Source organism: Xenopus laevis, chromosome 7L (assembly GCF_017654675.1).
Source record: "Xenopus laevis strain J_2021 chromosome 7L, Xenopus_laevis_v10.1, whole genome shotgun sequence".
In the NCBI taxonomy this organism is placed as follows: domain Eukaryota; kingdom Metazoa; phylum Chordata; class Amphibia; order Anura; family Pipidae; genus Xenopus; species Xenopus laevis.
This window is the reverse complement of record NC_054383.1, coordinates 62,349,601-62,363,197: the sequence shown is the minus strand read 5'-3', so window position 1 is coordinate 62,363,197 and position 13,597 is coordinate 62,349,601. Positions and strand designations below refer to the sequence as shown.

Sequence of the window (13,597 nt, the reverse complement as noted above, 5' to 3'; positions counted from 1 at the left end):
TCACACTCACCCCTGCCATAATAAAAAGTTGCCACTTCAAGCATTTACACCAACATCTCTAAAAAAGCTCTGACCGCCAATGAGAGACAGGACGGGGTTGTTATGTAAAGAAACTCAACTCCGACGCCAGAGCTAGCCAGAGGCATGTAGGAGAGAAGCAGTTGGCCTGGATTCACTATAATGACTGCAATATTTTAAAAACTGTAAATATTTTTTAATACATTATATATAGACATTTGAATAACTTCATGTATTGATTGTTTTTACCAATTTTTAATTTCGCGATAGTTCCCCTTTAATAAGGCAGAGATCCCCCTTCTTCTGACAACACTGCTCGTCCACACGAAATTGGCAACTCATCGGTCTTTAGAGCCTCAGTTTGGATTTTATGAAGATCAGGTCCCACAGTATCCCAGAAGACCTGGACAAACTCTATGGTCAGTCCATCAAGCCCTGGAGATTTATTGTGGGGCATTAAACAGAGTGTTTGGGAGAGCTTGTCTAGAGTAATTAGTTTCTCCAACCTTTCTATTCTCCTCTTGCTCACTAGTGGATGCCCATCCCATATCTCCTTGCAGGTATCTGAAGAGATGGGATCTGGGAAAAAAGGTTCTGACAGAAGGACTGGGCTCTGTCCTAGATAGCCTCCAGATCCTCAAGGGGGATGCCATCCTCTGTAAGAAGGCATGCGATTTGATTTTGGTTCCCCTTCTTCTGCAGAGCTAGAATATCACAAACCAAGATCATATCTCAGAGTAACTGCATTCAACTTCGCACATATGCGCCATGAGCCTGTCATAATAAGCAGCTTTGGTAGAGATGGTGCATCTGACATTATCAGGGGAGCACAATTGTGGTCTGAGAATGGCACCAACCTAATGGGAATGGTCAGGGCTCGTGAAATGAGATGATATATATTGCCTATCGATCTGGGATCGAGGAACATGACCATCTCTCACCCTGAAATAGGTGAAGAAATCTGTCTTTGGGTACTGTTCTGTCCAGACATCAACCATGGGCAAAGAGAACCTTTTCTGGGGTATATTGTGGATTTGAGCATCAGGTGTGTAATTTAAATCACCCCCATAATCCCAGCTTCACCTGAGTCTGAGTCCATATATGCTGACAAATTTTCAAAGAACCGCACCCTCTCTGGTCCGGTAGTTGGGGCATAGAGGTTTATCAGATTCTACTCGACTCCCAGACCCAGAGATGTAACAGATGGCCTGGAATGACAGAGTTAGCACTCAACACTTCTAGCTGGAAGGATTCCGAGAACAGGGTGAGCACCCCACATGATGTCCATGTGAGGTGATTAAAATAGACCCTGCCCTTCCACTCCAGATGCCAGGTCACTTTAAGCTCTGGAGTAGAAATAAGAGTACCTGAAGCATTTCAAAAGGCCTCCGGCAGCTGTTTGTATTAAGAGTGCTTATACTCAAAGCCATTAATGAGGTTTGGTGAGACAAACACGTTTGATGGAACTTAATGACACAGAGATATTGTACTGTTCCATAATTATTGGCCTCTTTTATGACCTTGATGTACAGTCTCACAGAATTGATCACTAAAGGCAAATCATGCCACTTCTCCAGAGCCATATGCGCTTCTTCTCCAACAGCGAAGGTGCTCTCAAAAAAACCTTCCTCAGCAGGGATGATCAGGGATGATCAGCGAAGGATAATTTGCCACACCTGTGTCAACCTCCTCTTCGATGTTTCCTTCATCCCTGAGCTCTTCCTGGTTGAGGAATTTATATTTTTATCCCTCCACTGGAATGTTGAGAAACTCCATAAGATGTTGCAGGAGTAGGATCAGAAGCACCTATCATCTGAAGACCCTGCAATGGCTCAGATGCTCCTTCAATTTCATGTAGACTCCGGAGCAGCAGACGGGATTAGCTTCTCAACAGGAGGAGCTTTAGATGCTTGATGGTCAGCCTCTGCCCTTTCTATTGCCTCCTGAGCATCCTGTACTGCAATGACATTGGGGGTCAGTGGAAGACATGGGAGAAAAGATCTTAGCATGAACTGTAGACCTCAAATGGCTGTTTTTTCTGAGTCTGACTGGCTACCCTCAACCATATTCACAACCCCAGCCTCACCATCCTCCTTTGCAGTCTCATCTACAGGATCCTATGTGGGGGTCATCCCAATATTCCTGGAGTGAAATACTCTGAGGCACTAAAAAGTAAGGCTGGCTGTAGTTTCCAAAGCTCCGCACCTCAGGAACACTGACTGCCCACCTTGCAGGGGTCTCATAAGGTGTCCCTTTATACTCCAGGGAAAGATCTTACAAATGTGTTGGAGGAAAATGCTGCACCCCAGATTCTGTGGGGAGACCCATGTTCCCATGTTTGAGGCTTGCCAGATCATTATTTCCTGCTGGGTCTAGAGATGAGAGTGCACTGTCTGCCACTGCTTGACTGAGTCCAGCACTTGGGCTAGACAATTTCACCAAATGAGGAGCAGATGTTTTGTTGGTCTTTTTGCCCTTGGATGGGGGTGCTCCATTGTTGACCACGAATAGCTCATTCCTCAGGTACCAGGTACCGGTTGTATTTAAATTTCCTCTTCTTTTTCATGTCATCTAAAGAGGAAGGACTACTCCCACCCCAACAGGTTTTATAATCTTAAGCACCCCCGCTCATAACAGGTATAAATTGGCTTGTTGTTGTAACAACTTTAACACTGGTGGATGTAATAACATTCCTCCACCTTCTCCTTTGCTTCAGGTGAAAGACAGGTTGCAACCTTAGATAACCTCAATGAAGAAGGAGGAGGTTTGGAGGTTCCACATGTGGGTCATGTAACAACTACTTTCAGTTTGTCCTGTGAAGGGGATGCCCCCTTTGAGGGGCCTGCCACAATATCCTTAGCAGGACATGGTGTTGCATTTGAGGTACTTGGGGCAAGAACAGGGGCTGTTGTCTTAATTTGCCCTTTGAGGCAACTTTGGCGAGTGTGCTATATGTTCTTGTAAAGGAAGCACCTCACTTCCTCTGTGATGTTAATCTATATAGCACCCCGTCAAACAGAACCCAGAAGGGTCCCTCAATAGTATCTTGACCTCAAGACCAAGTAGTTGCACCTGCCTTTTAAAAAAGAGGACGTCTTAGTCTCCTTGCATCTCAAGGGAATTTTAGATATATTTGACCTTATTTCCCCAAGGGCTTGCAGGTGGGGTGAAATAATTGGACTTGCAGGAAGGGAGGCACATCAGATAAGACTTTTTTATGCCTTATCCTTCTAGGGGTTCTACAGGGACATAACGCCCCCCCCCCCAACACTGTGATGCCCCTCTGCACCAGCGGAGAGATTATGGCTTTCCCATACATTTTGCTGGATGCCACTACTGCAGAGGGGCCCACCACTTCAGCTGCAGCCTTTATGTAAGCCTCTATGCCATTGGTGCCCAGGACGTTGATCAAGGTCTACCAGTAGATCCTGGTAAAGTTTCTGGTAGACTGCGAGCGACCAGAGCGGAGTGTATGTGGAACACAGCACTGATTGCCTCAGAAACTCTAATGCATGCTCCTCCATCCTATCTCCCACTGTGGCTCCGCCCCTCCCAATTCTTTCTGTTCTCATGCTGCTGCTGTGCTGTGTGAGTGTCACAGCGTGCTCAGCATGTAATACGAGTGGAAGCCGGAAGAACAGGGCCTCCAGCAGATACTGCAGCTGCTTTATTAAAGAATAAATTAAAGAACACGCAGCAAGCCCTGTAACAGGTATCCTGCCCGTGACAGAGGGAAGCCAGGGACCTGACCTGCTTCTCCTTTGCTGTAGTTGTGTGAGTTGTACAGCAGTATTTCAGGGTAAACTGTATGGGCCCTGGCCTTGGTGGGCCCTAGGCCCTTTAGCGATTGGGTGGTGGGAGAGCACACTGTGTGGGTTTGGTGATTAGTGACCGATATACAGCTGGCAGGCATATTGTACCATAACTATAACAGTAAGCTCAGTAAGTGCAGACAGCTGCAGCACACTACTTTAGAGCAGCAGCCAACAGGTCTGTGTCTGCCCAGTTGTTACTGAGGCTGTGGAGCGGTGCGGATGTGGAACGCATAATATTTTTTATGCTGACGGCTGGCCTGCCTGTGCTTAGCCTGCACGTAATGCTCCCTGGCAAACAAAAAACACTGGCTGAACTTATTTAACCCTGGTTTACAGCAAAGGTTCGTGCACGGCAAAAGAGAGAGATGCCGCTTTTCCGATCAGGGGACAGAGTCGCTCTTAAAAAAACAACGGCCAACCTCTCTCTAACCATCCGCCAAGCAAAGCAGGAGTACACACTGAATATTCAAAATCATTTTGACAACTCAAAAGACTCACGCAACTTATGGCAAGGCATTCAGGCTGTTACACAGTATAAGCCTGTGCGGAGCAGCAGCGGCGAAGACGCCACACTCCCAGAGGAACTGAACAAGTTCTACACACGGTTTGACGAGCTAAACAAAGAGCCTGTGAGGAAAGCCACGCCTCCTCTCACCGACCAAGTCATCTGTCTACCCACGGCTGACGTGAGGCGAACCTTAACCAAGGTCAATCCACGAAAGGCTGCCGGACCAGACAACCTTCCTGGTCGTGTGCTCAGAGACTGTGCTGATCAGCTGGCTGACGTCTTCACTGACATTTTCAACACATCGCTAAGCCAGATGATCATCCCCACATGCTTCAAGTCCACCACCATCATTCTAGTGCCAAAGAAATCTTCAGTAACCTGCCTGAATGACTACCGCCCTGTTGCACTAACCCCGGTCATTATGAAATGCTTCGAGAGACTTGTGATGGCACACATCAAGAGCACCCTCCCCCGCTCACTGGACCCACTTTATACTCCAGAGTCCACACAATTTTTGTATGAGCAGCATAAAGTATCAGGTACTTATTGAATCTGCCTTTTTAAAAATTTAACCTGGACTGTCTGATTGTCTTCATTCCTAACAAAACTTTTTCAGTCACACTTAATTTCTTGATAAATCGTAGTTTTACGATTTTTGTATGAGCAGCATAAAGTATCAGGTACTTATTGAATCTGCCTTTTTAAAAATTTAACCTGGACTGTCTGATTGTCTTCATTCCTAACAAAACTTTTTCAGTCACACTTAATTTCTTGATAAATCGTAGTTTAATTTTATATGAGAATAAAATAGTTAGAAAACATGCATTTACAATGCAGATTACATCAATATCCTTATTGATTTTAAAAGGAATTGCTCACCTTTAAATTAACCTTTTATTATATCCATTTTATGCCCCAGCAGTGACTTGATTTGGGTTGCTGGCAGTAGCTACCACCTGCGCAAATGTTTTATCACATTGGCTGCAGCAACAGTGGGGCTTTTTGACATGGGCTCCAACAGGTGCTTTTTTTGCAGAGCTACAGCCAGGTTTTCCAGGTCCTTTACCTTTAAGACCCTGTAGCATTTTTTTGTAATAGTCATTTTTATTCCCTCCCATTATTTCAGAAAATAACCAAAAAAGAAAGCTTAATACTATTTATCACCAAAAAAGTAAATATTAGGGTAAAAAGCTTTGGTGGGGATATGGGTTAATGCGAGCAATTGTCTGGAATCTGCACTGCTGCTGGAAGATTTTATATTTATAAATCCTTCTACCTTTAGCTAATTAGTGCAAAATAAAAATACCCACACAATATTTACAAAAAGCAATAAATTTGTGCTGAAACAGCAGAAAAATGCAAGTGAAACTAATACCCAGGTGCAGAGGAGGGGTAGGGAATCTGTCATTGAGTTTGTAGCCTAGAGGAAGTAAAGAGATTTGGACTAGCAATCACTCACCATTTGAGTCAAAATAAAAATCGACTTTAAGTAAAGATAATCAACTTCTTCCAAATCTTCACCCACCAAGGGGTCAACACTTTCACACACCTTAGACAGGGATTTCTCTGTTTAATTAGCACCAGAGAGCTCTCTTTTTTGTGTTTCTACATTACAAAAAATGAAGTAAATGTGTTGATTATTCAGTGGCTGAAGAGACAATTTGTTTGAGCTATTTTTGGGTCTCTAAACGCCAGATACTTTGGTACTCCTATGCACAATGGGCATTAAACTTTTTAGTGAACCCCTTGCATTCAAATTTAGAATGTTTTTTCTTGATACCTAATGCTATGTGGGAGATACACACTTGTTAAAGGAAAGTTTTCAGGTGATTTTTCAGAATTTCCATACATTTTTATGGAAATCGCTAAGTTCAGAAAAGCTTTGGTGTTTGGTAGTTTGGAGTATAAAGACATGTTTACCCATTTTAGATTTGGCAGAATGTGCACTTTTCAAAAATGTATGGTTTCATGGGGTAAACCTACTGTTCCAGGATTTTTTGGCTTTGGAATGTAAAGTATGCCATATTCTAGGTAGTTTACTGCTAGGAGTTTTTGATGTATAGAAGTCAGAAATAAACTATACATATCTGGTATTGGCATATTCAAGACAATGGAGGCTTTCCAAATCAGTTGATTTTTGTATGTAATCCCTTTATCATGAAAAATAGCAATTTTTCATTTTTGTTTGTATTTAGAGCTCTATATCTTGTTCCAGAACTGAAAATACACAAAAACTCAGTATAGTTTTCCTAGGTAAACTAAAAATCCACCCCAGAAAAAGCCACTGATTTGAGAGAGCACAAAATGTTCAAAAATGGGTGGCACTGAGTGCAAATGAAATTGGAAATTCTGCTGGCACTTAAAGGGTTATATAGCATTGTTATAAATACCTAGTGAATACATATTGAGTTTATTGAGCTCATCCTTTGGGTCAGAGTGAATACACCAGTGGTCCTCAATTCTTGAGAGCATGTGCTGGGAGTTGACATTTATGGGCAATAAATTGGACAGGATATATGGCTCTAAATCTTCTTCATAATAGCAGCATATGATTAAAACTACTAGATATCTTAGAAATACAAATGGTGATACTAGGTGTCTAATTATTGATCCAAAGGAAAACTCAACAGCAAACAGCAACTAATTCCTAATTAAGCAATAGTTTGTTTAAGTGATAAATTAAAACAAACTTGCTGAGATTTTACACTCTATTAAAGAAAATGTAGGTTAAATGTCAGTTAAGGCTCTGCTGTTCTTTTTGGGGTTATCATACTTTTTTCTAGCTTTACTCCACATAAAATTCAGTAAATGTGCTGATTTTGCAGTATGTGGAATGACAGAAATTATATATCATATGGGGTGTCTTCCTTTTGGGGGCACATTCTTAGGTAAACCTATGCACAGTGGGCATCAAATTGTTCAGCGGACCCCCTGGCCTTCATATCTTTAATATAGATAATATATCTTTGTACCAAATGATATATGAGAGCTACAATGCCGCAAAATGAAATCTTTGAGGTGAATGTCAGAAAATGTTATAAAACCCTGTAACTTTAGGAAAGTGTTTTGACTGAGTAGTTTGAAGTAGAAAGACTTATTTTTGATTCGTCAAAATCTGCAAAAATGTATGGTTTGCTAGGGTAAACCTACTTTTAGTGGAATTTTTTTCCTTGAAATCTGGAGTATGCAGGTTTCTGGAGCACTGCTTTGTAATTTTGGTAGTTTACTGCTAGGAGTTTTTAACCTATATAAGAAATCTCTATAAAACTATACAAATTTGGTATTTGTTCATTCAGGAGCCATGGGACTTGTCAAATCAGTTGTATTTTCATGCATTAAGTAAATTATGTTTCTTCTACATGTGTTTATATTATGGAAAAATTACTTACTTACTGTTTTTTGACATTAAAAAGCCTATATCATACAAAAGTAGAATTGTATCAAAATTCTTGTATATTTTTGAAAGCTTAGGTCCTGAAAAATATATTGTTTACCTCGGTAAACTGAAAGCCCCCCAACCGGAAAGGCCTCAAACTAAAAAAGCTGTTTGAAAGTGACCAAATCAGCTGGCAGTTAAAGGGTTAAATGTATGTTTTTAAATGCAAGGAGTGGTAAAATTGGAGAGTTGGAGGTGTTGGCACTGAAGGGGAAATATAATGTGATTGGTGTTGCTGAAATATGGCTGAATGAGTTACACATAGGGACAGAGGCAAAAGAAAAGAGGGTTATGTCTGTTTGTTAGGTAGGATTTAAAAGCTAATATAAATGAGGAGGTGATAAAATGAGGAAGCTGACACTTTATAGGTGAAGCTCTTCACTGCTTGTTAAGATTGCAGCAAATTAATTGTAGGAGTCTGCTATAGACCCCTACTGTAAGTGAAGAGGAGGAGGCTAAACTCCTGTTGCAAATATATATAAAAAAAAAAGGCTGCTAATTTGGGGAAAGTAATCATAACAAGGGATTCAATTACCCAGATATTGACTGGAGCAACAGTACTGCCATGGACAGTAGTGATGTGTGGGTCAGGGTTTTCCTGACCCGCACCCGACCCTAACCAACCCTGCTCCAGCCCTCCCACACCCGTGCTTCCAAGGTCCTTTTATAGACCAGCGCCAACCTGCTTCGCCGGTGACATCACAATTGACATCACAAAAGGGGTGGGACGAGCAGACGCAAGACTATAAAACCTGAACCCGGAAGTCGGAAGCCGGCACCAGCCCAGCACCCACGAGGAGAAGTGCGAGGTTGACCCAAACCCACCCGACCCGCAGGTATCAGGTCGGCCACCACATCACTAATGGACAGTTAAACATTTATAAACTTGTTGCATGACACTTTAATGGCACAGTTGTTGAGGTGCCAACCAGAAACCATGGTGTTCTCCAATGACCCAGAAAGTATAGCAAATGTGCAAGTAATGGAACCCCTGGGTAATAGAGACCATAATGGGATCTCATTTTATGTCAGGTGCAAAAAATAAATATACATTGGGGCAATTGGGGATCTTAAGGGATCACATACAGAGTTTTGCACAGGTCAATTGCATTATGAGCAGTGATGAGCATGGATTTATCAGAATGAGTTTATGAAGGATAGGTCATGTCAGACAAATTTGATTGCTTTTTATGATAAGGTAAGTAAGATGCTGGACAGTGGGGGAGCAGTAGATGTGATCTATTAGGATTTTGTCAAAGCATTTGATATAGTGCTCCATAAACGACTGATTTCTAAACTAAGGTCAGTTGGGCTTAATGAAGTTGTTTGCACATGGATAGGAAACTGGCTACAGGCTTGGGTACATAGTGTGTTTGTTAATAGTCTACTTGGAGTAAGGGGCTTAGTGCGGGTCCCTCAAGACTCTGTATTGGGTCCACTTTTATTTAACTTGTTCATTATGCACCTGGGATGTAAAAATATGCAAGTTACGTATACCTTTAATGAGACTACACTAGGCAAATCCATAATGGAAAAAGACCTTGGCATCCTTGTAGATAATCAACTTAAAAAGACTATAGCAGGCAATGCCAGTCAGCAGCTTCAAGGGCAAGGTCTGAGCTGTATTAAAAGGGGAGTAGATTTGTGGAAGGAGGGGTTATTCACTTCACTGGTAAGGACCCATCTAGAATATGCTGTACAGTTTTGGTCTCCAGTGCTCAAACCGGACATGAATTGAATTAGAGAGGGTCCAGAAAAGGGCAACTAAGCTGGTAAATGGTATGAAAAATCTCAGCTTTGAGGAAAGACTGCAAAGTTGTTTATGTTACTAGAGAAGAGGCGCTGAAGGGGTGATAAGATAACTATGTATACATATATAAGGGGCTCATATAATAATCTCTCTAATGCTTTCTTTATCAGCAGGTCCTTCCAGCTGACATGAGGGCACCCATTCCGATTTGAAGTAAGGTTAGAAGAAAGATAAAGTTCTATCTAAATGTTCGGAAAAAGTGTTTTTCATAGTGAGAGCTGTGATGATGTGGAATTCTCTCCCTGAATCAGTCGTAATGGCTGATACATTACATAGCTTTAATAAGGGGTTGGGTGGCTTTTAAGCAAGGGAGGGAATACATAGCAGAAGGTATACATTTTCTGAAAGATTTTACTTGATGAAGGTTTATTGACCACAAGCAATGCTAGCTCTTATTACATAATTTAGAGCAAGTTACCTTTCCAGTATCAAGAATAAAGCAGTCTCCTCTGTTGAAACTCTCCCATTTCAACTCTGTTTCAGCTGCTCGTATATGTTTCCTCCCCCTTACATGATACAGATGGTAGGTGAGTTCCACTGAGTCCTGGGCAGAATGGTGGAAGCCAGATGAAACACCACCATCCTAAAAAAACAAAATAAATTGTATTAACTTTCGTGCTGGAAGTTCCAAAGATCTAAATGCAAGCTGATTATGGTGCTGAGCATTAAGAAATATTAGATATAAAAGGAGACCTTGTCCCTTATAATACTTTACCCTGTTTGTGCCAACTATACATACTGCCACAGACTGTATTGAGAGGAAGCCCGGAGACTGCTATTAAGTGAAGCAGAAGAGCCCCGCCAACCCTGGTTTTCACTGATGTCCTTTTGGGGCTCCAGAACTTTCGACTGCTGGACTGACAGAGATACTACACATGGCAGGGGTTGTTCCAAAGTCAGGGAACAGATAGGGATCAGGCAGAAGCATAGTCAAGGTCATGCAAATGGTCTTGACCAGGCAGCAAATATTCAGAAGACAAAACATGCAGAACGGGGCAAAACTAGCAGAGCAAATCACAAAAGGCTTGAGCAAGGATCTGAAAAACAAGCAAAGCCAGCTATTTATTTAGAATTTGCGTCACTGCATATGCCTCGATGCATAGCACCTTGGGACGCGTGCTGGGATACATGCTGGAGCATGCTACAGGAGATGGGTCCAGGAGCCAGCATGCCTGGAGGTAAGAGCATGTGCTGGTCTCCCAGACCCCGTGACAGTACCACCCCTACCAGGAGTGGTGAACAGGGGCTCCCAATGTTTCATTTCTTTGGAATACTTTTACCAAACAAGGGGCATGAGTATCCCTTGCTGAAATCCAACACCTCTCCTCAGGACAAAACCCCTTCCAATGCATAGGATACTGAATATTACTTTTGACCTTGTGAGTATCAACAATCTCCTGAACCCCAAATGCTTGATAGTGATCTTATTTAAACGTATTTAAATGGTAATCAATACAAGGCCTAAGACCCCCATCTTTCTTTTGAACAATGAAAAAACTGGCATCACAGGAGAAGTGGATTTTCTAATGAAGACTCCAGAGATATTTTCTTGGATATATTCTTTCATAGCTTGAGTTTCCAGAACAGAGAGAGGGTAGGTTTTACCTCGAGCAGGAACAATGCCAGAAATGAGATCGATATGACAATCATATAGCCTATGAGGAGGAAGAATTTCTGCATTCTTTTTCTCAAAAACATAAAAAAAATCAGTATAACAAGCCAGCAAAAGAGAAGAATCTTGAGAAACAGATGAGATGTGCATAAGCCTGATTCGAGTAAGCATGAAACAAGAATCGCAGAAGGGACTCCAAGTGGTAAGTTGATCCATGGTCCAATCAATGACAGGGTTATACTGCTTAATCCAAGGTAGATCAAGGATAAGTGGAGTGGCAGGGCATTGGATTATTAGGCAAGAAATCTTCTCAAAATATAACCAACCTACTTATAATAGCACTGGCACAGTGGCAGATGTTAAAAGTCCAGGAGACAGATGTCTACCATCAGCTTGGAGCCTTAAGAGGGCTAGAAGGGAACCCACAGAGTTTAGCAAATGAGGCATTGATAAAATTCCGAGCTATCCCGGTATCCAAAAATGCACGACAGGAAAAGACAGAAAAAAAAGTCAAAGAACCCAAAACAAATATTCTTGAAAGTTGTTTATCTGTCTGCAGCTGAACAAAGTGTCAGAAATATACACTGAAACTGGGACTATGGGTCCGTTGGCAACAATTGAATCTCAAAACAGTGGATTGCGAATTTATTCGCCCGCGGCGAATCGCTGGAATTTGCGGCGAATTCCAACATTTTAGCCGTTGGCGAATAAATTTGCGAAACCGTGGCGAAAATTCGCTGTCTGTTTTTTGGACACCACCGAATGTGTGCCAGTGTCCAAAAAACGGATGACGGTGTTCAAAAAAACCAGACGCTGGGCTGGCATCTAGTTTTTGACATCGGCGTCCGTTTTTTTGGACACCGTCATCCGTTTCGTGAATCTTTCGCTGTTTCGTGAATTTCGTGGGAAATTCGCGAATTTTTCTGCGAAGCTAAACGCCCCAAATTCGCCCATCACTATTAGTTTTCTTTTATGCACTTCCTTTTAGATACTTTAGTTTAGACATTTATTTTGAGGTCCGGGTGAAGACCTGCCACTCTTAGTAAGGTAACAAGGACTTTGAAAACCTTTAGCGCTTGGCTTTTCATTTCTACTAAAAAATTAGTAAAAAATTTCTACGTAAAATTTGTCCTACTGGTATAATATCTTATAAGTTGTCTAGGATAAGAAGAGGTAGCATGTAGTAAAGTATTGGCAACACACTTCTTCTGATACAATAAGGAAATCACCTTGTCACTTACACCCACCTAGCTAATATCTAAAAAAAAAAATCATCTGAACATCATGAAAATTCAAATTAAAAAAATTTGAATTTCAAGCAAATTTTTGTGTACTTCGACTAGGGAATTGTCCAAATTCGATTCAAATTTGAAAAAAAATCAAATATTGAAATATTGAAATTTATCATGTACTGTCTCTTTAAAAATTTGACTTCGACCAGTCACCATCTAAAACCTGCTGAATTCAATTGGTGAAAAATCAAAGTTAGATTTGAATTTGATTGAATTCGCTATTACTTAAATTCGTAATGATTCGAATTCGGTCGAATTCGAACGAATACGGACTATTCATATATATACATGTATTCACAGACTTACAGACTATACAGACTTTATTCACTATAAATTTCTACTGTCATGCCTCAATTCTGCCTTGTCGAAGGCCAAGCAAGAGTACTAAAGTACGCCTGTTTTTTTTATTCAATACTCTTCTCTGTCCCTCATCGTCAGTATCGGTCAAACTGACAGTCTCCTCAGGACTTTGCTAATTTCTTTAAAGACAAAGTAGAGTCCATACGCAATCAGATCCCTACCTCTACTAATAAAAAACAGCTCCTCCTTTCTATGCCCCCTTCTGCATGTCTTAATTCCTTCCCTCTGGTAACAATGTCTGAAATCTCCAAGCTTCTCTTATCATCCCCACTCACAACTTGCCCCCTTGACTTTTTCTCTGCTTAAACATTGTGTGGCAGAGCTTACGCCACCACTTACTCACTTCTTCAATTCTTCTCTAGCTTCTGGAACCTTCCCTTCTCCTTTCAAACAGGCCTGTATAAAGCCTATTCTTAAAAAGGCCACACTTGACCCATCCTGTCTCACTTCTACCTCTTGCCTCTAAACTCCTGGACTGTATTACATTCTCCTGTATTACTAACTTTCTACACACCCATGATCTGTTGGACCCTCTGCAATCTGGTTTCAGGCCTGGTCACTCTACCGTGACTGCTTTGTGCAGAGTTACGAACGATCTTTAGGTAGCCAAAGCCAAAGGTCACTTCTCCATCCTTGTCCTCCTTGACCTATCATCTGCATTTAACATGGTTGACCACTCTCTCCTGATGCAGATTCTGTATTTGCTTGGCATCCATAACCAGGCTGTATCTTAGCTTTCTTCTTAA

The 13,597-nt window shown here is 41.6% G+C and overlaps 1 protein-coding gene across 4 annotated transcripts in view; it reads right to left on the bottom strand.

Moving 5' to 3' along the window:
* The window catches only part of capg.L (capping protein (actin filament), gelsolin-like L homeolog), a 65,563-nt gene that overhangs the window by 29,529 nt on the left and 22,437 nt on the right, over positions 1-13,597 (bottom strand). For all 4 annotated transcript variants that reach the window (XM_041569077.1, XM_041569080.1, XM_018225566.2 and 1 more), the window contains one exon: positions 10,006-10,170. In XM_041569077.1, coding sequence (XP_041425011.1) covers positions 10,006-10,170 — 165 coding nt within the window. The remainder of the gene's footprint in view (positions 1-10,005; positions 10,171-13,597) is intronic.